The sequence below is a fragment of the Canis aureus genome, chromosome 21 (genome assembly GCF_053574225.1).
Source record: "Canis aureus isolate CA01 chromosome 21, VMU_Caureus_v.1.0, whole genome shotgun sequence".
Lineage (NCBI taxonomy): Eukaryota > Metazoa > Chordata > Mammalia > Carnivora > Canidae > Canis > Canis aureus.
The window spans coordinates 15,360,856-15,387,601 of NC_135631.1; the positions used below are offsets into that span (position 1 = coordinate 15,360,856).

General features: G+C 37.6%; 2 protein-coding genes across 2 annotated transcripts; both read right to left on the reverse strand.

Moving 5' to 3' along the window:
* Positions 1-5,070: 5,070 nt before the first annotated feature.
* Positions 5,071-6,006, reverse strand: LOC144293278 (olfactory receptor 4S2). The gene has a single exon (XM_077864364.1). The coding sequence runs from the start codon at positions 6,004-6,006 to the stop codon at positions 5,071-5,073; it is 936 nt and encodes a 311-aa protein (XP_077720490.1).
* Positions 6,007-25,229: 19,223 nt separating this feature from the next.
* LOC144293279 (olfactory receptor 4C11-like) lies at positions 25,230-26,162 on the reverse strand. The gene has a single exon (XM_077864365.1). The coding sequence runs from the start codon at positions 26,160-26,162 to the stop codon at positions 25,230-25,232; it is 933 nt and encodes a 310-aa protein (XP_077720491.1).
* Positions 26,163-26,746: the final 584 nt, after the last annotated feature.

A 26,746-nucleotide genomic window follows, 5' to 3' on the forward strand; every position in this document is an offset into this window, starting at 1 on the left:
TTAATTCTTAGTACCCTAATGATGGTGTATTCCAGGAATTAGAAGTTTCAAATTAAAAAAAAAAAAAGAAGTTTCAAATAGGATAATGAACACCACTTTTCAATCCTTTGAATGTAACTCCATGACCTCATAAAATAACCTCATTTTAAAATCCTTCATGAATGTGCAAATTGATGCTTTTTGTAAATGTGCAATGTGGAAAATCTCCCATTCTGTAAAAGACCCTGAGCTTAAGCAGCCACACAGCTGAGTGTTGCCTAGGTGGCTCAGTTGGTTAAGTATCTGACTTTAGCTCAGGTCATGATTTCAAGATGCTCGAATTGAGCTCTGCACTGGAATTTCAATGGGGAGCCAGCTTGTCCCTCTGCTCTTACCTCCCCCTCCCAATAAATAAATAATATTTTTTTAAAAAGGGAAGCTATATAGCTGAAGACATAGATGTCCCTGGGGTACATTCTGTAGATCCTCACTGCTCTTAATGCAAATGGCATATTTTGACATTTTCCTTCTACCATTTGTGCGATGCAAATCTGTCTCACTTAGACTCAGGCAGTCCCTTATACTAGTGAGAAACAGAGAAAGTTAGTTTGAGAAGCAGATGCAACTCACTGAAAACTGGAGTATAGGCCAAGATCAACTTCGGTGCATTGAGGTGTTTCCAGTTTATACAAGAATTCTCAAATTTTCTGAATTGGAAGGGGCCTCTGACATCATCTAGGGCCATCCACGAACATGAGAAGAGGAACCAAGACCCAGAGAATGGGTTCATCAAGTTTCCAAATATGAGAGGCACAGACTTGTTATTTTCTGGTGCTCCATCCTCTTCAGTAAGTCCCCGTAAAGAAATTGAATTGTATTTACTTCAAGTATTCCTGTCCTTTGTGCACCAGAAATCTGTTTCTTTTGTTTGTTTCTTTGTTTGGGATTACAGTTGATACCGAATGTTGCTTTAGTTTCAGGTGTACAGCATAAAGATTCTACCAATCTCTGTTTTGCTGTGCTCACCACAAGTGTAGCTACCACCTGTCCCTCTGCACTGCTACTATAATACCAATAGACTACATTCACTATGCTATGCCTTTTATTCCTGTGACTTATTCATTCCATAACCAGAAGCCTGTATCTTCCAATTCCCTCCCATTTTGCCTGACTCCACTCCATCTACATTCCCTCTGGCAGCCATGGGCTTGTTCTCTTTATTAATGGGTCTGAAGGAATCTGGGTTTTAAGGTGAGGAGTACATTTACAGGAATTAGCCATAGTTGATGATATTTCAGCAAATTTTTTCCTTCCCCAAAAGACCTTGACATGGGTACTGTCTGCAAATTAAGAAACTTAGAACATAATGGGAGGCAGAAAAATAATGAAGTATATTGAAAAGGAGGTAAGAAGGACAATAGCAGATTAAGTCAGGATTCATGTTTTGATGTTGATCTGGTGGCAGTTATGTCCAAAAAAAAAAATGTGTATAGCTGTATGGGCTTTTGCCTAATTCTGGTGCTTATTTTTAATAAGCCTGTTATTGATGCATATACAGGCTACATTCTCTGATAATGAATTAAATTTGCTCACTGTGACAAATTTGCTGTTTGGTTTTTCCCCAAAGAAGACAGGCCTTTCAGAAGTCCATTTGAACCTGGCTGTTATTTATCCTTTGTTAACATTCTTCTCATAATTTATCAACAAGTGAGGGTTGGAATGGAAGCTACCCAAGAATAATAAATATGTCATTCTTTTCCTATTTGTTATCCATAGTTGAAATAGTGAAAGGGAAGTTGGATGTATATTTAGGTTAGAATTGGTCCCTTATGTGTATAATCAAGGTTATGTGCTGTCCCTCATATCCATTCCTTCTTACTTGGCCTTTTATACTACTCCTTTCAAGTTATCTTACACTAAACATACTGGAGGTGTTACTAGCTCAGGAGTAGGCCTTCGAATCCCCACTTCTACAGTTTGACCATGCTATTCTTGGATCAGACAGCTCAATAATATTGTGTAAACAAGCCTTTGGAATATTTGTAGCTTATACAACAAGCATTTAGTTTTTGCTCATGTGTCTTTGCAAAAGGTGGGGTGTAGCTGATCTAGGGTAAGTTCAGGTATACCTAATGCGGCTCTATTTTTATAAGGCATAAAAGAAAAATGCTATCTTAATCTTTGTTAAAATGAAAATTTATATTCTGTGCATGTGATGTTTGACATTACCCTTGACTTAGGAAGTTCGGCTTTGTCTGTCTCTCTTTATACTGTGGTGCACTTCTCTGGTGGATTTTTAAATACTAGAATGTAAAATAAGACATATTTTGAAGATTTGAAAAAAGTAACGAAGTTTGCATTATACCTCAGAACAAAACTGGTCACTATGAAAGATACGGATATATTGAAACACTGTCAAAGTGAGGTACTCCCACAATGTTATTATAAAAATGATAAATTGTAGAGCCTCTGACATATGATAAATGTTTTAATTTCCAGGATATGTTAAAATGAATAAAGGGATTACATATGGAGGAAGATGAAAATATTTTACATATTAAACTGAGCAGTGCAAGAAACCATGTTAAAAATGTTTTGCTACTCCTAAGGACAGAAGTATAAACACTAGTTGTAAGATAAAAGGAGATACATTTTTATTTTCTACTGTGAAACAGACTAATTTATCTATCTGGAAAATCAGAAGGGTTGCCATTTATTTCAATCAATGAAGGCTTTAAACAAAGTCAATCTGTCATCTTATAACAGCAAGGTTGAAAAACTACAAAAAATATAAAACTCCAGGGGTTGGCAGGCAAGGCTGTGATCACATGTCTATGAAATAAAATGGTATAAACCAGAATCACCCTTACTGAAACTGGGGAGAGTCTAATGAAAGAAATGATCTTTTTCCAAGGAACCAAGAATAGACCATCTGAGCACCTCTGATTGGGATTGACTCTGAGGACCTTTTGTGAACAAGAGTAAATGTAGAAAAAAAAAAAGAGTAAATGTAGAAAGTCATTGATAGAAATCTAAATACCATTTACTATGTCCTTCTTCTTAGTCTCTGAGAGTAATAAATCTGTAAGTTTTTATTTTCTAAGGGATGTCAGATGTTCAATAAAATGAATATCCCTTGGGGATCCCTGGCTGGCTCAGCAGTTTAGAGCCTGCCTTCAGCCCAGGGCATGATCCTGGAGGCTCAGGATTGAGTCCCACTTCGGGCTCTCTGCATGGAGCCTGCTTCTCCCTCTGCCTGCTTCTCCCTCTGCTTGTGTCTCTGCCTCTCTCTCTCTGTGTCTCTCATGAATAAATAAATAAAACCTTTAAAAAACAAAAAGAATGAATATCCCTTACCAGTCAAAACTTTAGTTCAAAGGCATGACTAAAAGAGTGTTGTGGAGGAAAGTTACAAATGGATACTTTCATTTATTGCACTCTTTTCTAAATTTAGTTCAAATTTAGTTCCTTTGCATCAGTTAGTAGAATAGACAGGGGCATATATTTAAAGGTGCGACTCCTTGGATTTCATTGACTCAGAGTTCTCCTGTGCTCTAAGAACATCAAGTATCATCTATTCCCAGTATTTCCAAATTGAAGTGCTCAGATGTGCCACTGTCTGTATAGCAATTACAAGATGAGCTTATTAAAATATGGATTTTGAATGGCCCTTAACTATGGCTTAATAAATTGGAAACTCATAACACAGATACTTTATCTCTTCAAAAGTTTCTCCAAATGACTCCCATGATCAAACAAACTAGAGAAGTACTGATCTAGTCATCATTAAAAACTGAGCAAGTGGAAGTCCATTGAGATTCCAAACTGGGACAATAAACATGATTTTGTGTATTTCCAGGGCTAAAGTTTCTTAATTGTAACGTCTATTCCAGATATGGTACTACTTTTAGTCTTTCTCTTCTTTATCTATGTGAATGCATCAACAGCAGAGATAATCTTTTTATTTATTTATTTTATTTTTTATTTTATTTTTTTCAGGGATGATCTTTTCAAAGACTATGTACAGATCTTAATGTAATGTGCACACACACACATACACACTCTACCATAAACACTTACCCAGGTACAGGCAGTAACAGAATAATCAGATCTTTGCAAAAGACAAGGAAGTAATAAGAAGAATAATCAGTGATGTGTTCATTTGTTATAGAAAAATAAAGCTCAGATTGCAGGAAGTGAAGAAGAGATGTGTGATAAAGGGCTCACTGTGTTCAGTAAAACTGCTTGGTTCAAACACTGGAGAAAATACAGTTTCCCAGTCAGTCCTTTCAGTATTTTATTTGCCCTGTTGTTTGAATCAAGTCACTTACTCATCACATGTGTATTTATTTTCAATTTCCTCAGTTTTTCCTTTTAGTAACTGCATGTCAATTGGAGACCAGTGGCTACAGACAAGTCAAGATTAGTCAGGTAGCAGGAGCATATGAATGGGATATTAGAATTACAATGCAGATCTTTGAGGCAATTTTTCCTCCAGTTTCCTTACTATTTGGGTAAAGAAAATGAGTCCTAGAGAATGGAAAGCTTTCTCTCCAGAGCAGAGGATTAGGACAGATCTTTTGTTTTTTAAGTGTATTTTATCTCTTTTTCATATGCACATAGCTCCCCTCCTTTTGAAGCCTTGCTAGGTTTAGTTTCTACTGTGTTTTGGCTTAGATCAGAACCCTATAGCTCAGATCTCTCTTATTCTTCCTGTATCCTATTGTGCAAGTAACATATTCATATTGAGTGCTCAATATGTTTCCATCACAGTTCTAAATGATAGAAAATGGCCTTAAATACTTCCAGTAGACTCTCATTCTTTAAGGAAAATGGCAGAGTCCAAAATGGGAAGAAGAAAACAATGGTGCTGAGCTTCTGATTTTAATAAGATTCCTCTAGCCTAGGTCTTTCAGAAAATTTACCTACATATGAAATATTAGAATATAATGATGATAAATAATACCTCAGTTGTGTAGAATGTTTTATTATCTCTTTTGTTCCTCCAAAACCCATGTGAAGTCGTTGTTACTGTCGTCTTTGAACAGAAAAGAAAATTTAAGATCATTCATCTTAAATTATTATTTTCAGCTATTTATCGTTAGCCTCTGAGAAAACCTTCCTGCCCCACAGTCTTTTTATTGTATTTTTTATTTCTGCATTTCTGAGTGTATAGATCAGAGGATTTAACATGGGGGTGATAATCGTGTAAAATACAGCTACCATCTTATCCTCTGAAAAGGTAGTATCAGGGCGCATGTACATGAAAGTACATGGGCCAAAAAAGATTATGACCACAGCAATGTGGGAGCCACAGGTGGAGAGTGCTTTGCGCCTACCTTCTGCTGAGTGTTTTCTCAGGGACACCAGGATGACAGTATAGGAAATTATCAAGATAACAAAGCTCCCTAGAGCAATGGTACCACTGTTGGCTGTCACCACAACACCAACAATATATGTATCTGTGCAGGCAAGTTTCAACACAGGGTGGACATCACAAAAGTAGTGATCGATCTCACTGGGTCCACAAAAGGGTAACTGAACTACCAGAGCCACCTGGATAATGGAGTGTAAGAACCCTCCTATCCAGGTTCCCAACAACATTTTATTGCATCTGTTCCGGTCCATGATGGTGGTATAGTGTAGGGGTTTACAGATAGCCACGTAACGATCATAGGCCATTACAGTAAGGATGAAGATCTCTGTGCAACCAAAGAAATGTACTCCAAAGAGTTGCAACATGCACCCTACATAGGAAATAGTTTTGCTCTTGGCTAATAGATCAACAATCATCTTGGGAGCTGTGACTGAAGAGTAACAAATATCCACAAAAGACAAGTAGTTGAGGAAGAAATACATGGGAAACTTGAAAAGGTTGCCCATGTAAACAGTCAGCATGATGAGGAGGTTGCCAAGAAGAATGACCGTATAGAAGAAAGAAAACACCACGAAACAAACTTCTTCAACCTCTAGGTTCTGAGAAAGACCCCAGAAAATGAACTCAGTTACATTATTCCTTTTTTCCATGGAATTAGTCTAGCACACCCAGTTCCCAAGAGACAATGAAATTATCTGAAAGAAAAACATAACAAGGAACAATGACATTTATTTCTGACTTAAAATTATTGGAGAATCATAGTAGCTGGAACTTGAAAAATGTGTAGTTATGGCTGCTTGGCCAAAATACTTACAGAAATTGATGTGTGATCATCTTACCTGCATTTTTAGTCAATTCATTCACATCAGATGAGGAAATAAATCCCAAAGAGATAAAGCAAATCCTCTAAGTCTCATATCTAATCAAGAATCTTGCTTTTATGAAAAGTTTTACTCATCTGTTTGTTTCTAGAAATTTGCTAGTTCTAATTCTGTATAGGAACCTAATGTGATTTTGAAACAACTCAATGTTGGGGGATATGGTAATATTTATATATCTGGAAAAGCTCATCTTATTTTTGGTACAGAAATGAAAACATACACCCATATTTTCCCTTCTGAATACTGCCATGAGAGTTCAGTAATTGAATGTGGATGACCTCCACAGATTCTCCTTAGGATACTCTAATCTTTGAGTACGTGAATTTATGGTCCCCATTTGATACCAGGCTCTTTTTATCAAGAGGTGGTGGGTACAGTCAGAAAGAGGACAAAAATTATACATGTCTCATTCTGAGACTTGGTGCTGTATTTCTAGATAAATCATTTAGCCTCACAGGACTTCTGTCATCCTATTTGTGAAATGAGAAAGTTTCAGTTCAATGCCATCTATCATATGAACAGTTATTTCTACTATGAAAGGAAATCCATTCTGTCAGCTTGGAATAGTCATGAAATCCTGATGAAGAGGCAGAGATAAAAGAAGACAAAGCAATGAAAGGAACCACTGGACACACATCAAGACAAAGGAGAAAAAGTAAAATCTGGGGTGATTTCTCATCTTCAGACTCGGTGTTTGAGGTTTCCTCAGGAATTACTTTTAAGTAACTATTATATAAAACAAATGTCAGAGAGAAAGAAAAAAGGAAGGACTCTGCCCTTCATCTCACTAATTCCTTCAGGTGTCCTTTGAATCTTTCAAGTTTTATGCTAGTTTATATTAATTCTCCCACTCGGGATGCATTAGATATTTTGAAGCGGTCATCACTGGAAATACTTTTAATACTTTAGATTTAGAAATGGACCATATCAGATGCATCTTCAGTGCTGGGATTTTAGGTCCTCTAGTGAGGTCATTGGAGTATTGGAAAGAAGTATGTGCAATAGTTTTGATTGAAAACTAAAATTTGGGCAGCCCCGGTGGCGCAGTGGTTTAGCGCCGCCTGCAGCCCGGGGTGTGATCCTGGAAACCCAGGATCGAGTCCCACATCGGGCTCCCTGCATGGAGCCTGCTTCTACCTCTGCCTGTGTCTCTGCCTCTCTCTTCGCTCTCTCTGAATGAATAAATAAACAAATCTTTAAAAAAAAAAAAAAAAAGAAAACTAAAATTTCTCCTCAAGCTAAGCCACAAATGTAAACGATTCCTTGAGTAGTAGGTTGGGATGGAATTGCACAGTGTCTAATGTCATTAGGAATTTTGTCTAGGGGATCCCTGGGTGGCTCAGCAGTTTGGCTCCTGCCTTCAGCCCAGGGCGTGATCCTGGAGTACTGGGATCGAGTCCCACATCAGGGTCCCTGCATAGAGCCTGCTTCTCCCTCTGCCTGTGTCTCTGCCTCTCTCTCTCTCTCTGTGTCTCTCATGAATGAATAAATAAAATCTTAAAAAAAAAGAAGGAATTTTGTCTGTCTGAGGCCATATCCCCTCATGACCTGTCACGTGTATCACATATAGCTTCTGCTAAACTGTGTGCTCTCAGCTGTCCCTTTGCAGCAACAGTGTGTTTGGCTCTTCCAGCTTTTGGGAAACTACAGCACTATGTTTTCTGTATATTAGAGCTGACAGAGTCATTGTTACATGTGTGCCTTTCCTTATAGGACACAAAATAATGATAATAATAACAATGGTAAAAATCATAATAGTAATAATAATTCAGATTCGGACACAAGAATACTTCACCCTGCTTTGACATGTTCATTCTCTTTTTCCTTCCGAATTAAAAGAACAAAAAAAATATCCCAAAACACTATTTCCACTGGGAAAGTCCTTCAATTTAAGAGGTCTCAATACTAGTAGTTTTTGATACCTGTAAATTACATTGTTTGGCTTTCAACTAGAAGAATCTGGGCATATAAACAGAAACCTCGGTTTTGTGCTTCTGTTATTCAATCTATATGGTCCTTGAGGAACTCTTATTATTCCTTGAATTAAGACTCATCTCAAAGAATTTCTTCCTCCATTTTCTGAGCATTTCAAACTTGACAATGTCAATTTGTTTTGAAATTATTTATATTTTCATGTTCACAATCCTTCTACTTATTTTATAATCATGTATAGATGCACATTATTATCTGATCATCATTTTAATAATTTTATTTTCTGCTTACTTCTGAGACTAGTTTCTTGCAATTGTCTTTACAGGGAACAGTAAAGCAATTTTATTTAATCCCCTTTTTCTATATTCTTTTTTACTTTAATTTTAGAAGAAAATAAATCTCACCAGTATTGTCCAGGGCTTGAATTTTTATTTATTTTGCCATTTCTTCTGAGGCAGTTTGGGTGCAGCGCTCCACAACAGACTAATGCCTTAGGAATTGCTTTGTGAATAATTAGTATCAGAAATTCCTAGAACCCCCAACTCAAGGTCTGGTAAAAGTCATATTGTCCTTGCTGATTCTGTCACCCACTGAAACCTGCCATTTGTAGTATGTTTACTATGCTCCTTTCTCATCTTCTTACAAGGTCTATTATAAGAGAATGATGAAAATGTTAATGACCTTGGGGAAAGCTTTCTCCCAAAGTCTCCCTCCATATTCAGAACCACAACGGAGAACTAACAATGAGCTACAATTTCAAGATGTCTTTAACAACTTTTTAAAAATGTTAAATTTATCTTTATTTGCTAAATTTGAAAACAAATCAATTATTGATTTAGGGCCATAGCAAGAATCCAAATGAAGAATTGTTTTATGAGTGATATCTTGCTCATGGGATTAATGTGTTTAAATATGCATAAATATGCTAAATATTTAATGTAATGCATATATTAAAATATCTATTTTGGAGGTATTTTCCTATTGAAATTTATTTCCTCTGCTCTTTTGACAGTTCTATTTGATTGGAAAAGAGTTGGTTCAATAGTGCCATTGGAGTTTATTGCTTTTCTTTTTAATTGAATCTCTGCTGATATCTGGAGAAATTGCTGGGAAAGTCACTTATAGTTTATACTTGGAACAACTTTTTTTTTTTTGTATATTTTTTATTGGAGTTTGATTGCCAACATATAGCATAACACCCAGGGCTCATTCTGTCAAGTGCCCCCTTAGTACCCATCACCCAGTCACCCCATCTCCCTGCCCACCTCCCTTTCCACCACCCCTTGTGGGTTTCCAAGAATTAGGTGTCTGTCTCTCATTTTCTGTCTCCCTCTCTGATTTAACCACTCATTTTCTCTCCTCTCCCCTATAATCCCTTTCACTATTTTTTATATTCCCCAAATGAATGAGACCATATAATGTTTGTCCTTCTCCGATTGACTTACTTCACTCAGCATAATACCCTCTAGTTCTATCCATGTTGAAGCAAATGGTGGGTATTTGTCATTTCTAATGGCTGAGAAACATTCCATTGTATATATAGACCACATCCTTATCCATTCATCTTTTGATGGACACTGAGGCTCCTTCCACAGTTTGGCTATTGTGGACCTTGCTGCTATAAACATTGGGGTGGAGGTGTCCTGCCATTTCACTGCATCTTTATCTTTGGGGTAAATTCCCAGCAGTGCAATTGCTGGGTCGTAGGGTAGTTCTATTTTTGACTGTTTGAGGAATCTCCACACAGTTTTCCAGAGTGGCTGTACCAGTATTCCCACAACAGTGCAAGAGGGTTCCCCTTTCTCCACACGCTCTCCAACATTTGTTGTTTCCTGTCTTAATTTTCCCCATTCTCACTGGTGTGAGGTGGTATCTCATTGTGGTTTTGATTTGTATTTCCCTCTTTTGCCATCACTCCCTGATGGCAAGTGATGCAGAGCATTTTCTCATGTGCTTGTTGGCCATGTCTATGTCTTCTTTAGTGAAATTTCTGTTCAAGTCTTTTGCCCATTTCATGATTGGGTTGTTTGTTTCTTTGCTGTAGAGTAATAAGTTCTTTATAGATCTTGGATACTAGGCCTTTATCTGATAGGTCATTTGCAAATATCTTCTCCTATTCTGTAGGTTGTCTTTTAGCTTTCTTGTCTGTTTGTTTTGCTGTGCAGAAGCTTGTTATCTTGAAGAGTCCAAATAATTCACTTTTGCTTTTGTTTCCCTTGCCTTTAGAGGTGTATCTTGCAAGAAGTTGCTGTGGCCAAGTTCAAAAAGGGTGTTGCCTGTGTTCTCCTCTAGGATTTTGATGGATTCTTGTCTCACATTTAGATCTTTCATCCATTTTGAGTTTATCTTTGTGTATGGCGTAAGAGAATGGTGTAGTTTCATTCTTCTGCATGTGGCTGTCCAATTTTCCCAGCACAATTTATTGAAGAGATTGTCCTTTTTCCAGTGGATGGTCTTTCCTGTTTTGTCGAATATTAGTTGACCATAGACTTGAGGGTCCATTTCTGGGTTCTCTATTCTGTTCCATTGATCTATGTGTCTGTTTTTGTGCCAGTACCACACTGTCTTGAAGATCACAGCTTTGTAGTACAACCTTGAAATCAGGCATTGTGGTGTTCCCGGCTCTGGTTTTCTTTTTCAATATACCCTTGGCTATTAGGGGTCTCTTCTGATTCCACACAAATCTTAAGATGATTTGTTCCAACTCTCTGAAGAAAGTCCATGGTTTTTTGATAGGGATTGCATTGAATGTGTAAATTGCCCTGGGTAGCATAGACATTTTCATAGTATTAATTCTTCCAATCCATAAGTTGGAATATTTTTCCATCTCTTTGTGTCTTCCTCAATTTCTTTCAAAAGTGTTCTGTAGTTTTTAGGGTATAGATCCTTTACCTCTTTGGTTAGGTTTATTCCTAGGTATCTTATGCTTTTGGGTGCAATTATAGATGGGATTGACTCCTTAATTTCTCTTTCTTCAGTTTCATTGTTAGTGTATAGAAATGCCACTGATTTCTGGGCATTGATTTTGTATCCTGCCACACTGACAAATTTCTGTATGAGTTCTAACAATCTTGGTGAGGAGTCTTTTGGGCTTTCTTTTTTTTAAGATTTTTTATTTATTTATTCATGACAGATACAGAGAGAGAGAGAGAGAAGCAGAGACACAAGCAGAGGGAGAAGCAGACTCCATGCAGGGGGCCCAATATGGGACTCGATCCTGGGACTCTAGGATCACGGCCTGGGCCGAAGGCAGGTACTAAACCACTGACCCACCCAGGTATCCCCTCTTTTGGGTTTTCTATGTACAGTATCATATCACCTGCAAAGAGGGAGAGTTTCACTTCTTCTCTGCCGATTTGATTGCCTTTTATTTCTTTTTGTTGCCTCATTGCTGAGGCTAGGACTTCTAGTACTATGTTGAATAGTAGTGGTGAGAGTGGACATCCCTGTCGTGTTCCTGATCTAAGGAAGATCCTCCCAGTGTTTCCCCATTGAGGATAATATTTGCTGTGAACTTTTCGTAGATGGCTTTTAAGATGCTGAGGTGTGTTCCCTCTATCTCTACACTCTGAAGAGTTTTGATCAGGAATGGATGCTGTATTTTGTCAAATACTTTTTCTGCATCTATTGAGACGATCAAATGGTTCTTGTTTTTCTCTTGTTGATATGATCTATCACGTTGATTGCTTTATGAGTGTTGAACCAGGCTTGCATCCCGGGGATAAATCCCACTTGTTCATGATGAATAATCTTCTTAATGTATTGTTGGATCCTATTGGCTAGTATCTTGTCGAGAATTTTTGCATCTGTGTTCATCAGGGATATTGAGCTATAATTCTCCTTTTTGTTGGAGTCTTCATCTGGGGAATTAAGGTGATGCTGGCCTCATAGAATGAGTTCGGAAGTATTCCATCCCTTTCTATCTTTTAGAACAGCTTTAGTAGAATAGGTATTGTTTCTTCCTTAAACTTTTGATAAAATTCCTTGGGAAGCCATCTGGCCCTGGACTTTTGTGTCTTGGAGGTTTTTGATGACTGCTTCAATTTCCTCTTTGGTTATTGACCCGTTCAGGTTTTCTATTCCTTCCTGTTCCAGTTTTGGTAGTTTGTGGTTTTCTAGAAATGTGCCCATTTCTTCTAGATTGCCTAATTTATTGGCGTATAGCCACTCATAATCTGTTTTTAAAATCGTTTGTATTTCCTTGGAATTGGTTGTGATATCTCCCTTTTCAATCATGATGTTATTAATTTGAATCTATTCTCTTTTGTTTTTAGTAAGGCTGGCAATGGTTTATCTATCTTATTAATTCTTTCAAAGAACCAACTCCTGGTCTTGTTGATATGTTCTACAGTTCTTCTGGTCTCTATTTCATTGAGTTCTGCTCGAATCTCTATTAACTCTCTTCTTCTGCTTGGTGTAGGTTTTATTTGCTGTTCTTTCTCCAGTTCCTTTACGTGCAAGGTTAGCTTGCATATGTGAGTTTTTCCAATTTTTTGAGGGATGCTTTTATTGCAATGTATTTCCCTCTGAGGACAGTTTTTGCTGTATCCCAAAGATTTTAAATAGTTGTGATTTCATTTTCATTAGTTTCCATGAATATTTTTAATTATTCTCTAATTTTCTTGGTGACCCTTTCATCTTTTAGCAGAATGCTTTTAACCTTCACGTGTTGAGTTTCTTCCAAATTTCTTCTTGTGATTAAGTTCAAGTTACAAAGCATTATGGCCTGAATATATGCAAGGGACAATTCCAATCTTTTGGTATCAGTTAAGATCTGATTTGTGACCCAGTATGTGGTCTATTCTGGAGAAAGTTCCATGTGCACTTGAGAAGAATGTGTATTCAGTTGTGTTTGGATGTAAAGTTCTGAAAATATCTGTGAAATCCATCTGGTCCAGTGTACCATTGAAAGCTCTTGTTTCTTTGGAGAGGTTGTGCTTATAAAATCTGTTATTTGCAGAAAGTGCTGTGTTGAAGTCTCTCAGTATTAGTGTTTTATTATCTAAGTATGTCTTTAGTTTGGTTACTAATTAATTGATATACTTGGCAGCTCCCACATTAGAAGCATAAGTATTCATGATTGTTAGGTCCTTTTGTTGCATAGATAGTTTAAGTACGATATAGTGTCCTTCTTCCCTCTTACTATAGTCTTCGCAATAAACTTTAATTTATCTGCTATGAGGATTGCTACCTCAGCTTTCTTTTGAAGACCTTTTGAATGGTAAATGGTTCTCCAATCTCTCCTTTTTCAGGCTGTAGGTGTCCTTATGTCTAAAATGAGTCTCTTCAAGAAAGCAAATAGATAGATCTTGCTTTTTTATCCAGTCTGAATCCCTGCATCTTTTAATGTGGTCTTTTAGCTGATTCATGTTCAGAGTTACTATTAAAGATATGAATTTAGTGTCATCATAATACCTATTCAGTCCTTGTTTTTCTGGACTATTTCTTTGGGCTCCCTCTTTCTTTTACAGAGTCCCTCTTAATATTTCTTGCGAAGCTGGTTTGGTGGTCACATATTCTTTCAGTTCCTGCCTGTCTTGGAAGCTCTTTATCTCTCTTTCTGAATGAGAACTTTGCTGGATAAAGTATTCTTGGCTGCATGTTCTTCTCATTTAGGACCCTGAACATATCCTGCCAGCCCTTTCTGGCCTTCCAGGTCTCTGGAGAGGTCTGCTGTTAATCTAATATTTCTCCCCATATAAGTTAGGGATCTCTTGTCTCTTGCCACTTTAAGGATTTTCTTTTTATATTTGGAATTTGCAAGTTTCACTATTAAATGTTGAAGTGTTGAGAACTTTTTATTGATTTTAGGGGGAGACCTCTCTATCTCCTGGATCTGAATTAGGGAAGTTCTCAGCTATGATTTGTTCAAATATGCTTTCTGTTCCTTTGTTCCTCTCAGTGCTCTCTGGAACCCCAATTAAATGTAGACTTTTTCCTTCTGAGGCTGTCATTTATTTCCCATAACCTTTCCTCATGGTTTTTAATTGTTTTTTCTTTTTTCCTCAGCTTCCTTCCTTGCCATAAACTTGTCTTCTATGTCATACACTTTTCTTCCACCTCATTAACCCTCATTGTTACCAGTTTGGATTGCAACTCATTTAATTGATTTTTAATTTCAGCCTGATTAGATCTAAATGCTGCAGTCATGAAGTCTCTCGAATCCTTTAAGGTTTTTCCCAGAGCCACCAGTAGCTTGATAATTTTGCTTCTGAAATGGCTTTCTGACGTCAAATTGTAATCCAAATTTTGTAACTCTGAGGCATAGAGTACTGCTTCTGATTCTTTTGTGGTGAGTTTTTCTTTCTAGTCATTTTGCTCCGTCCAGACTGGGTGTATGAGTGGGCTACATCAAGAATATCTACCATGACCTAAGTAAATTTCACCCTAAAAGATTCTGCTGAGGTTAGTGGCCAGAAATCGAAAACAAGACCAGAATGAAATAAGACAATAGGACCACTAAAGTGAGAAACAAATTTTAACACAAATTAGTAAAAAATAAAAGGCCAGGAATCCTAAAGAAGAAGAGAAGAAAAAGAAAGAAAAAAAGGAAAAAAAAGGAGAAAAAAAAAGGGGGGGTAGTGGGAGATGGTGGTGGTGTAGAAGTTGTAGTGGAGAGATAATGCAGTCTACCTGAGGGCTTATAGAGGGTGATCCTCTTGTTTCTGAGTATATTAAGTTCTGTATATTAGAAGATGCTCAATCCCAAATTTATAATAAACCAGAAATACTTGTAGAAAGCCCCAACATTGACCACCAAAACATAAATGAGATACAAGAGGGGGGCAGAATGGGAACGAGGAATCTCACAGAATGAGCCAGCATGGTATATCACTTGGTTCTGGGTTAATTCTGGTCATGTGTAGAAGGTATTAACTTCCGCCATTGTAGAACAAGATGAAACAGAGAAAACAAAAAACACAAAACAAACAAACAAAACAAAACATATCGTATATCTCCCCAAATTAAGTTGAGTATGTTGAAAGGAATCTAGAAGTGAAAAATATATCTAAGACCTGTAATTATAGAAATATGAAAGTCAAAAAGGAAGAATCTTAAAAAATGAAGAGGTGGTAAGATACTGTAGTTAAGGTGAGAAAAGAGAAAAAAATTGGAAATTTACAGTCTGATATAAAAACAATTTTTACTGGAAAAGGGAAGAAGAAATAAAAGGAGGGGTATTCTCTGATTTTGTATACTGTAAATCCTTTGACTTCCCCTGGAGCTGCATGGTAAAGAACTTGCTCTTCCCCTGTCCTTCCAGCTGGTCTTCTGGGGGAGGGGCCTGTTGTGCTGATTTTCAGGTGTGTGCACCTGGGGGAGCTGCCTCTCCCCCCCGCCGGTTCCGGGCTCAGTGGGAGCTGTTTACCCCATGAGGCCCCTCCTCCCTGGTGGCCCCACTCTGTCCCAGGCATACGGTGACACCGAGGAACAACAACAGTGGCAGCAGCCAGCTCTCCAGCCCTTGAGTCAGCTCCTGCAGTAACTCCCCTAGCTCCCAACCCCCAGGGGCCTGGATGCTCCAGGGGCGGGGGCGCTGACCTGCACAGCTCAGGGCATCCTGCAGCAGGAGCGCCCTCGCTGTCCTGGGCCCTCCCTACCTCTGCCTGTCCCGGGGGAGCGCAGGATTCTGGGCTGTGTCCCTCGGCGCCCTGGGATCCAGGGCCTGTGCTGCTGGAATTGCGCTCCCGGGGTGCACAGCCTCCTCCGCGGGTGGAGCCGCCTCCAAGCCGCTCCCGGTCGCGCTCCAGCCCTTAACCGCTTGGGCTGGGGCGTGCTGCGGGCTCTCCCCCAGGGCTCACCTCCTCTGCTAGTGACCCCGGGGACCTGGGGGCTCCACTGCCCCTCCTGCGATCCTGCCTGGTTTCCCTGCTGAGCTTCTTTCTGTCCAGGAAGAATCCGGTGTGGGTTTTTAAAGTTCCTGCTTCTCTGGGCCTGGGCTTTCCTGCCCCGGAGGCTCTTGCCGCCCTCTTAGTCTGACTCCTTGTGGGGCCCCTCTCCCACTTGATTCTTTTTTTTTTTTTTTTAATTTCCACACGTTCCTTCCTTGGTAGAAGCGAAAACTCCTCTCTGTAGCATTCAGGCTGTTCTCTCTTTAAATCTCAGGTCGAATTCGTGGGTTTTCAGGATGATTTGAAAATTATCTAGGTAAGTTGGTGGGGACAGGTGAGTTGGGGCCCCTACTCCTCCACCATCCTGCCCCGCCCCCTATACTTGGAGCAAATTGTACTGCAGGCTTTCATTCTTCTACTTTTTTGAGTATAAGTCATTAAAATTGACTCTTGACCACTAATATTCTTTCTTATTCTTCTCCCATTCCTGATCTTTCCTTTGTCCTCATTCTTTCTTTTCTTTCTTTTCTCTTCCTACTCTAATCAAACCTCCTCTTCCTTTTTCTTTTTTTTTAAATTTTTATTTATTTATGATAGTCACAGAGAGAGAGAGAGAGAGAGAGAGAGAGAGAGAGAGGCAGAGACACAGGCAGAGGGAGAAGCAGGCTCCATGCACCGGGAGCCCGACGTGGGACTCGATCCCGTGGCTCCAAGATCGCTCCCTGGGCCAAAGGCAGGCGCTAACCCGCTGCGCCACCCAGAGATCCCCCCTTTTTCATATAATATCCCAAATGCCGGACCCTTACATGTTTGTACTCTTAGAGGAAACTTAAATGCTTCCTATGCAGTGTAAGGGTAGTTTCACCACTTTCACAGATAATTTCTTGACCTCACTAGTCCTTTTAAGAGAGACTATATATTCTTTTTCTTTAGCCAGAAATCTGGGATAATGTAGCCATTGTCTTTCTCTTCCCACTGGCCAAAGTTCACCACACAGTGGGCCATTTGCACTGCTATCTGGCCATGACCCTGGACCCATAAAATAGTGTGTCACTTTCCAACTGGTAGGAGATGTGAATAGAAAACACTTCTTTTTTTTATTGTGGAATTCCTCAGGCCACAGAACTTTAAGAACTCTACCCATGTGACAGCCCCCTGAAACTTCACAGTGTTTATCTTCTGCTTTCTGCCTTGTGTGAACTTAGTAGGTGTGTAAGATATCTATTGTTACATACTGGGAAATAGCACTAAGCAAAAATTAGTGGCTAACAATCACAAAATATAATATCCAAATTAATAGTTTTATTTTTTCATTTATTTTAAGATTATTTATTTAATTATTTGAGACAGAGCACAGAGGGAGAGAGAGTGGGAGTAGCAGACTGCCCACTGAGCAGGGAGCTCTAGGCAGAGCTAGATCCTAGGACCCTGAAACCATGATCTGAGCTGAAGGTAGATGCTTAACAGACTGAGCCACCCAGGTACCTCCAGCCCCCTGAATTAGTAGTTTTAAGTTGCAAAACCAAAATTTAAAGTCTTTAAATAAATACAATATTTGATTATGATTCTACAATGTGGCTGGATTCAGCTGGGTGATCCGTGTTCTGGTTTCACCTGGAGACACTCTCTGTGGAATGAATGGAGTACATGGTCCAAGATGGCCTCATTCAGACATCTGGCAATTGACACAGGTATGTCAGTTCTCATTCATTTCACGGGTGTAGATTGGGCTATACCAAACCACAGTTGTTGCAGGGCATTGGTTGTTTCACAAAAGGAAAAGCTTTAATGCCTCTCACACCAACTTTTAGGGATTATACAACATGACTTTTACCACCCTCTTTTCCTTTGGGAAGAGTTTACATGTGACATGTGTCAAGACATTAGCCCAGATGAAAGCATGGAGAGATAGATTCCACATTTTTTCATTGAAATATAATTAGCATATAACATTATTAGTGGTTTCAGGTATACAACCAAATGATTTGATACTGTATATATTTCAAAATTATCATCACAATAAATCTAGATAGCAACCATCACCACACGATTATAATTTTTTCTTATGATGAAACTTTTGGATCTACTCTTTGCAATTTTCAAATAAATATTATAGTGTTATTAGCTATATACATTATGCTGTATTTTAATCATAGTAGTAATCCGAAGTCACTGATATACACTAATTTTTAATTCAATATTAACATACTTTTATTCATGGGAAATAATTTTTTGATAAAAGTTACTGTATGGCCATTTATTCTGTGCAAATAATCATTATATTTAATGTTTTTGTTTTTAATAGCTTTATTGAGAAATAATCCACATACTAAACAATTCGCTCATTTAAAGTATATGATTTAATGGTATTTAGTATAGAAGCCTATGAAACAATCAAGACTATCTACTTTCACAACATTTTGCCACCCTAAAAGAAATTCCATGCCTATTCATAGTGACTTATTCCTCTCCATCATCATCACAGGCAGTCCTAGGTAAATACCAATCGAGTTTCTTTCTTTCTTTCTTTTTCTTTCTTTCTTTCTTTCTTTCTTTCTTTCTTTCTTCTTTCTTTCTTTTTTTCTTCTTTCTTTCTTTCTTTCTTTTCTTCTTTCTTTCTTCTTTCTTTCTTTCTTTCTTTCTTTCTTTCTTTCTTTCTTTCTCTTTCTTTCTTCTCTTTCTTTCTGTATCCCACTGAGCAGGGACTCTTTCTTTCTTTCTTTCTTTCTTTCTTTCTTTCTTTCTTCTTTCTTTTTCTTTCTTTCTTCTTTTCTGTATTCCTTTTTTTTTCTTTTTTGAGAGAGAGAGGGTGAGTGTACATGAAAACCAGGGATAAGGAAGTGGGTGGGGAACTGCAGCATGGAGGTTAGGGAGGGGCAGAGGGAGAGAGGCAATCTCAAGCAGATTCCATGTTGAGCACAGAGCTTGACTTGAGTCTTGATGCCATGACCCTGAAATCCTGACCTGAGCCAAAATCAAGAGTCCCTTGCTTAACCAACTGAGCCACCCAGGCACTCCATAATCTACTTTCTTTCAGTATATTTTTAAAAGATTTTATTTATTTATTCATGAAAGACAGAGAGAGAGAGAGAGAGAGAGAGAGGCAGAGATACAGGCAGAGGGAGAAGCAGGTTCCCTGCAAGGAGCCTCATGTGGGACTCTATCTGGGGTCTCCAGGATCACATCCTGGGCTGAAGGCGGCGCTAAACTGCTGAGCCATCCAGGCTGCCCTTTTCTAGACTTTTAGTATAAAAGATATTATACAATATGTTACTTTTTGTAACCTGTTTCTTAATTTACTGTAATGTTCTTAGCATAAATGCAAGTTGTGGCAAGTTATCAGTATTTCTTTCCTTTTTGTTGATGAATAAAATTCCCTTATATGAATATATAAGTTACCCATTCACTAGTTGATTGACAAGTAGATTGTTTCCCCATTTTAGCCATTATGAATAATGTTGCTGTGAACATTGGTGTACAACTTTTTGTGTGCATATATATTTAATTTCTCTTAGGTAGATGCCTAAGAGTAGAATTGCTAGGTCATTATAATTATGTTTAACATTTTGAGGAGCTGCCACATTGCTTTCCAAAATGGTTGCACTATTTTACATTGCCACCAATAATTTATGAGAACTCTACTTTCTCTACCTCTTCACTAAAACTTGTTAATGTCTGCCTTTTTTGATTCTAGACATTCTAGCAGATGTAAAGTGATATCTCATTATGGCCGAGGTTTGTATTTCCTACTACTTAATGGTATTAAACATCTTTTCATATTCTTTTGGCCATTTATATATTCTTGTGGAGTTATGTTTATTCAGATATTTTTTTTAATTTTATAAATTTATTTTTTATTGGTGTTCAATTTGCCAACATATAGAATAACACCCAGTGCTCATCCCATCAAGTGCCCCCCCTCAGTGACCGTCACCCAGTCACCCCCACCCCCCAGCCCACCTCCCCTTCCACCACCCCTAGTTCGTTTCCCAGAGTTAGGAGTCTCTCATGTTCTGTCTCCCTTTTTGGTATTTCCCACTCATTTTTTCTCCTTTCCCCTTTATTCCCTTTCACTATATTTTATATTCCCCAAATGATTGAGACCATATAATGTTTGATCTTCTCTGATTGACTTATTCAGATATTTTGCCAAGTTTTAATTTGGGTTATTAAGTGGTAGGAGTTCTTTATATAGTCTGAAAACAAGTTCCTCATTTGAGACATGATTAGCAAGTATTTTCTCCCAATCTGTGGGTTGGCTTTTCACTTTGTTGATGACATAATTTTCAGTACAAAAGATTTTCATTGGGGGAAGCCCAGGTGGCTCAGCAGTTTAGCGCCGCCTTCAGCCCAGGGCGTGATCCTGGAGTCCCGGGATCGAGTCCCACATCAGGCTCCCTGCATGGAGCCTGCATCTCCCTCTGTCTGTGTCTCTGCCTCTCTCTGTGTGTGTGTGTGTCCCTCATGAATAAATAAATAAATAAATAAATAAATAAATAAATAAATAAATCTTTTAAAAAAAGTTTTTCATTTTGGTGAAGTCTAATGCAGCTATTCAAAGTCCGTATTGTGTAATTGTTTCCAATAAAATATTCATACATCTTCCATTCATGGGAATGAAATACTTAATGAGAGTTACTGTTCTGTTTTGAAGTCACCAAGTATAAGTGTATTATTATCTAAGTATTTCTTCACTTTGGTTAATAATTGATTTATATATTTGGCAGCTCCCACATTCGGAGCATATATATTGAGGATTGTTAAGTCCTCTTGTTGAATAGATCCTTTAAGTATGATATAGTGTCCCTCTTCATCTCTCACTACAGTCTTTGGGGTAAATTTTAGTTTATCTGATATAAGGATGGCTACCCCTGCTTTCTTTTGAGGACCATTCGAATGGTAAATGGTTCTCCAACCTTTTATTTTCAGGCTGTAGGTGTCCTTCTGTCTAAAATGAGTCTCTTGTAGACAGCAAATAGATGGGTCCTGCTTTTTTATCCAGTCTGAAACCCTGCGCCTTTTGATGGGGTCATTAAGCCCGTTCACATTCAGAGTTACTATTGAGAGATATGAGTTTAGTGTCATCATGATATCTATTCAGTCTTTGTTTTTGTGGACTGGAACTGGAGGGTATTATGCTGAGTGAAGTAAGTCAGTCGGAGAAGGACAAACATTATATGTTCTCATTCATTTGGGGAATATAAATAATAGTGAAAGGGAAAATAAGGGAAGGGAGAAGAAATGTGTGGGAAATATCAGAAACGGAGACAGAACGTAAAGACTGCTAACTCTGGGAAACGAACTAGGGGTGGTAGAAGGGGAGGAGGGCGGGGGGTGGGAGTGAATGGGTGACGGGCACTGGGTGTTATTCTGTATGTTAGTAAATTGAACACCAATAAAAAATAAAAATAAAAAAAAATAAAAATAAAAAAAAAGAGAGTTACTGTTCTGTTTTCTTTTCTCTGGAAATGATCACTATATTTGATATGCATTTGTGGGGGGAACTTAGAGATATTGATAAGCTTTCTTTTTGGTAACATACCTCTTATTCTGAGAAAAAATTTACATACAATGAAATGCAGTCTTTTAATTATATGAATTGATGAGTTTTGATAAATGTATATACTCACATAGCCATTAACAAATTCAAGATTAGAATATTGTCATTAACCCAGAAAGTTCTGTCATGCCCCCTTTCAGAAAATTCCTTTGAGGCAACTATCGTCTTGATTTGTATCACTCTGTTGTAGTGTTGCCTATTCTATAACTTCATGTACATTGAATCACACCATTTACTCATCGTGCATGGTCTCTTTGTTCAGGGATTTATTACACTAACATGTATATCATTAATCCATTACTTAGCTGAAGATTATTCTGTCTATCCTAACAACTTCTGTCTTTCAAGTGTAGTGTATTTGCATTTAATGTAATTGTTAAATTTGGGGGGGGGAGTTCATTTTATTGTAGTTTACTTTTCCCCCTTTATAACCTATTTTTATTTCTTTTCTATATACTTTTGAGCTAATTGAGTAAATGGTTTTTGTCTAATATTCCATTACATCTTTTTCTTAGCACCTTTTAGATAGTAGACTCTATTTTTTAGAGCAGTTTCGGGTTCATGGGACAATTGAGCTGAAACTATGGAGATTTCCTTCATCTCCTCTGATTTATAAACAGGCAGAGGGACTGAATGGACATTTTCCAAGGGCATACAAATGGCTAACAGGTGCATCTAAAGGTGCTCAGCAAAACTTATCATCAGGGAAAGGCAAATCAAAGTTATAATGAGTTATCTCTTCACATCTGTTAGAATGACTATCATAGAGAAGATAGGAGATCAGAAATGTTGGTGAGAATGTGGAGAAAAGGGATCTGATCGGTGCTACTACTGATGGGTCTGTAAATTGGTGCAGTCATTATGGAAAAGAGTGTAGAGGTTCCTCAAAAAATTAATAGTAGGACTATCGTCCATCAATTCTACCATTGGGTATATATCCAAAGGATCTGAAATCATGATTGTGAACAGCTAGGTTCATGATTGTGCATTTCTATGTTCATTGCATCAGTATTCACATTATTCACCATATCATGGTGTAGAAACAACCTCATCCTTGACTGATGAATCAATATAGAAAATGTGAGATATATATGATTCAGACTTTAAAAAGAAGAGTAGAATGATGAGTACTAGGGGCCAGGGATTGGGTAAAAAGGTGAGATATTGACCCAAGGGTGCAAAGTTTCAGTTATGTAGAATGAATAAATTCTTGAGATATAATATATAGGGTGGTCACTATAGTTAACAGTACCATAACGTTTACTTGAAATTGCAAAATGGATAGATCTTAAATGAAATCTTCTTACACACAGAAACACACACAATGGTAACTATATAGAGAATATAGGTGTCCCAATTACTTAGATTGTAGGGATTTTTTCACATTATATGTATATCAAAAAATAAAGCTTTATAACAGAAAAATACATAATTTTTGTACATTAACATGTCAACTTCAGCACACTAGTGCAGCCACGAAGCTTCATAATATCCCAGAAAGGAAAAAAGTAGCGAGAACACTGAAAACATTGCATTTTAAAAATGAATTTATTTTAAAATAATCTTTGGCAAGCAGAAAATATTGTATCGAAAAAGTTTTCCAGGTAAATAATGAGAAACAGCATTAAAAACGAAATGGCATCTTATAACACTCACAAAGGATGTGATATACTTGAATACACTGAAATCAATGAACTTTATTTATTTTTAAAGTTTAATTTAAATTCCAGTTACTTAACCTGTAGTATTATATGGCTTACAGTTGTACAGTTTAGTGATTCAACACTTATATACCACACCCAGCTCATAACAAGAAGTGCACTCCAATATTCCCATCACCTATTTAATTTGTTCTACCACCCACCTCCCTCTGTTAACCATCAATTTGTTTTCCTAGTAAGAGTCTATTTCTTGGTTTGCTCTCTCTCTCTTTCTCACTCACTCTTTTTCCCTATAATTTTTCTCCCCAAATTCCACGTGAGTATAATCACATGGTATTTGTCTTTCTCTGACTAGATTGTTTTGCTTAGCAGAATATACTAAACATACCAGACCTTTATCCATTCATCAGTCTAAGGATACTTGGGCTGTTTGCATAAATTGGCTATTGTAGATAATGCTGCTGTAAACATTTGGATGCACATATCCCTTTGATTTAGTATTTTTGTACCCACAGAAATCAATGAATTTTAAAAGTTCATGATATAACCCAGGCATGCACATATTCAATGCATAGATACTAATCTGCTCTGCTCACTATGAGCATCAACATTCTATTGGCAATTCTAACTTGTGAATAGACTCTACTCCTTTACTAGGAAAGCACAAACAAAAGAAAGAAAGTGGCTTCCTGTTGCCAAAGTAGGTTCTCTAGATGCCTGGGTGACTCAGCAGTTGAGTGTCTGCCTTTGGCTCAGGGAATCATCCCGGCATCCGGGGATCCAGTCCTGCATCGGGCTTCCTGCATGGAGTTTGCTTCTACCTCTACCTATGTCTCTGCCTCTCTCTCTCTCTCTCTCTCTGTCTGTCTCTCATGAATAAATAAATAAAAACTTTTTAAAAAGTATGTTATATCTAACTGCATTAACTAAAGACAAGTCAAGTGAGTATTTCTGAATGTCCCTGGTACTTTCTTTTATTCAATTCGTACAACCCAACTTTAAGTGCAATAACATACATTTTTTGCCTTCAATCTAGGTTACAGTACTTCAATACCAGAAAATATGCTGTGTCTATGGTTTATTTTATTTTATTTTATTTGTCTATGGTTTATTTTAAATTCGTATTTAGTCTTGATGACATACATCATTTTACTTCATTCTCTCTTAGAGTTAATAGAATTCTCTTGTTAAAGCTCCTATATATCAATCATAAAAATTAGCTGAATATCCCAAGACCTTTTAATGCTACATTAAAAAATACCACACATAATGCCTCAGTTTTCTTTTTTTTTAAAAGATTTTATTTATTTATTCATGAGAGACACAGAGAGAGGCAGAAACATAGGCAGAGGGAGAAGCAGGCTCTATGCAGGGAGTCCGGTGTGGGACTCGATCCTCAAACTGGGATCATGCCCTGAGCCAAAGGCAGACACTCAACCAATGAGCCACCCAGGCATTCCTTGCCTCAGTTTTCTTAATAGTCAAAGGAAACAATAAGAAAAATTATTTTAGAACAGTAAGAAAAAGTATTTTGTAAAACCGTTTGGCCTTTGGTTAACTAGTATGGAACTTTTCAAAGATAAACTAATGATAAAATGAAAATAATTTCTTAACACAAAATATTAGTTCCTTTGCTCTGAATGTGTTCAAGAGAAAGCCCGATACCTCGTTTGAAATGTGCTATAGAGAGAATTGCAAGTCATAGAGAACAGGCTATTCTTTATTTATGGATGCTCATTTTTGAACAGTTGTGATTATATAAATATCTCACTTATTATCAAACCAGAGTGTAGACTGAGATTTGAGGAGTACTTCACAATCAGCAATGTCAGAATGGAGCTCTCTGGAAAGAAAAAAACAGGCTGACGGAATCTACTAGTTTCAGAGCAGACGTACAGAAAAAAAGTAAGGAAATAAGATGCATTATATTAGAGTACATTGGGAAAGTCAGGATATACACTATATTTGATATCTGTACAGATTAAGTAATCATCCAAAGTCCTCAATTCATCTTCTGCTCTCTGAGGTAATTTTGACACGCCATAGCTTTCTCATGGCATTTTTCACTTCTGCATTTCTCAGTGTGTAGATGAGTGGGTTGAGAAAAGGTGTCCCAATAGTATAAAATACAGCCACCATCTTGTCCATGGGGTAAGTGGTTGGGGGGCGTGTGTATGTGAATATACACGGACCAAAGAATATGATTACTACGATGATGTGAGAAGTGCAAGTAGAGAGAGCTTTTTTCTTCCCTTCTGCACTATAGTTTCTCAGTGAATGCAAGATGACAATATAGGAGATCATCAGAATCACAAAACTGCCTGTGCAAATGGCCCCGCTATTAGACACCCATTCTAGGTTAATCAGATAAGTGTCCATGCAAGCAAGTTTCAGCAAGGGTTGCAAATCACAGCAGTAATGATCAATCAAATTGGGTCCACAGAAGGGCAATCTCAAGGCTGGGACAACCTCGGCTATAGAATGGAAAAAAGATCCTATCCATGCAAGAACAATCATGATAGTGCAGACCTGCCGGCTCATGATGGTTGGGTAACGTAAGGGCTTACAGATGGCCACATAGCGATCAATGGCCATGAGGATGAGGACAAAGACCTCCATGCAACCAAAGAAATGTAGTGCAAAGACCTGAGTCATGCACTCATTGTAAGTTATGATTTTTTTTGCAGAGAGTGAATCCACAATTAGTCTGGGGGCTGTGGAAGTTGAAAAGCAGGAATCCGCAAGAGACAAATAAAATAAGAAATAGTACATGGGGGTCCCAAGTGTCCGGCTAAACCTGATGGTCACAATAATAAGCAAATTCCCTACCACAGTTCCCATATATAAAATGAAGAATATTATAAATACCATTTTCTTTTTCATAGGATCTTGAGTCAATCCTAACAGTATGAACTCAGTAACGCTGTTATTTTGTTGCATTATTTCATTCAAAGCAGAGAAAATGCAGGTTAGAAATAATTAATCTGCAAAGAAAAAAATATGAAATGAATAATTCACTTGGAGGTCAGATGCATAAACTTGATGATGGAAATGCCACTTACCAGTCTGTAATCCCTTACCATCTGTGTTGTTTTCTTCTGAATAAAGTGGAAATCATGGTATTTATACACTATTCACTTCATTGCTTTTGGAAACAATGAAATATATCAATAATGAAAGAGTACCTGATTCTTCAGGCATAATAAACATTCATTTAGGGGATTTTCTATGAGAAAGTATCTTTTTGAGCTGAATGTCTTTATTTACAGCAAGGACCTATTAGTGTAGAATGATGTAAAATGGGGAAAACTCATGCATATTTTGCATAATGCAATTTCATACTACTTCATCCTGGCAGTTCACTTTAAAATATCTTATAGTAAATAGTCTAAACATTCAAGGAATTATGTAGAAAGATTTGATAGTGTTTTCCTTAAGAAAACTAAAAGAGAGAGAGAGAGTGAGACAGAGGACAAGAGAGAAACAACCAGAATTTTTGCAGTGAACATTCAGTCAATTACTCC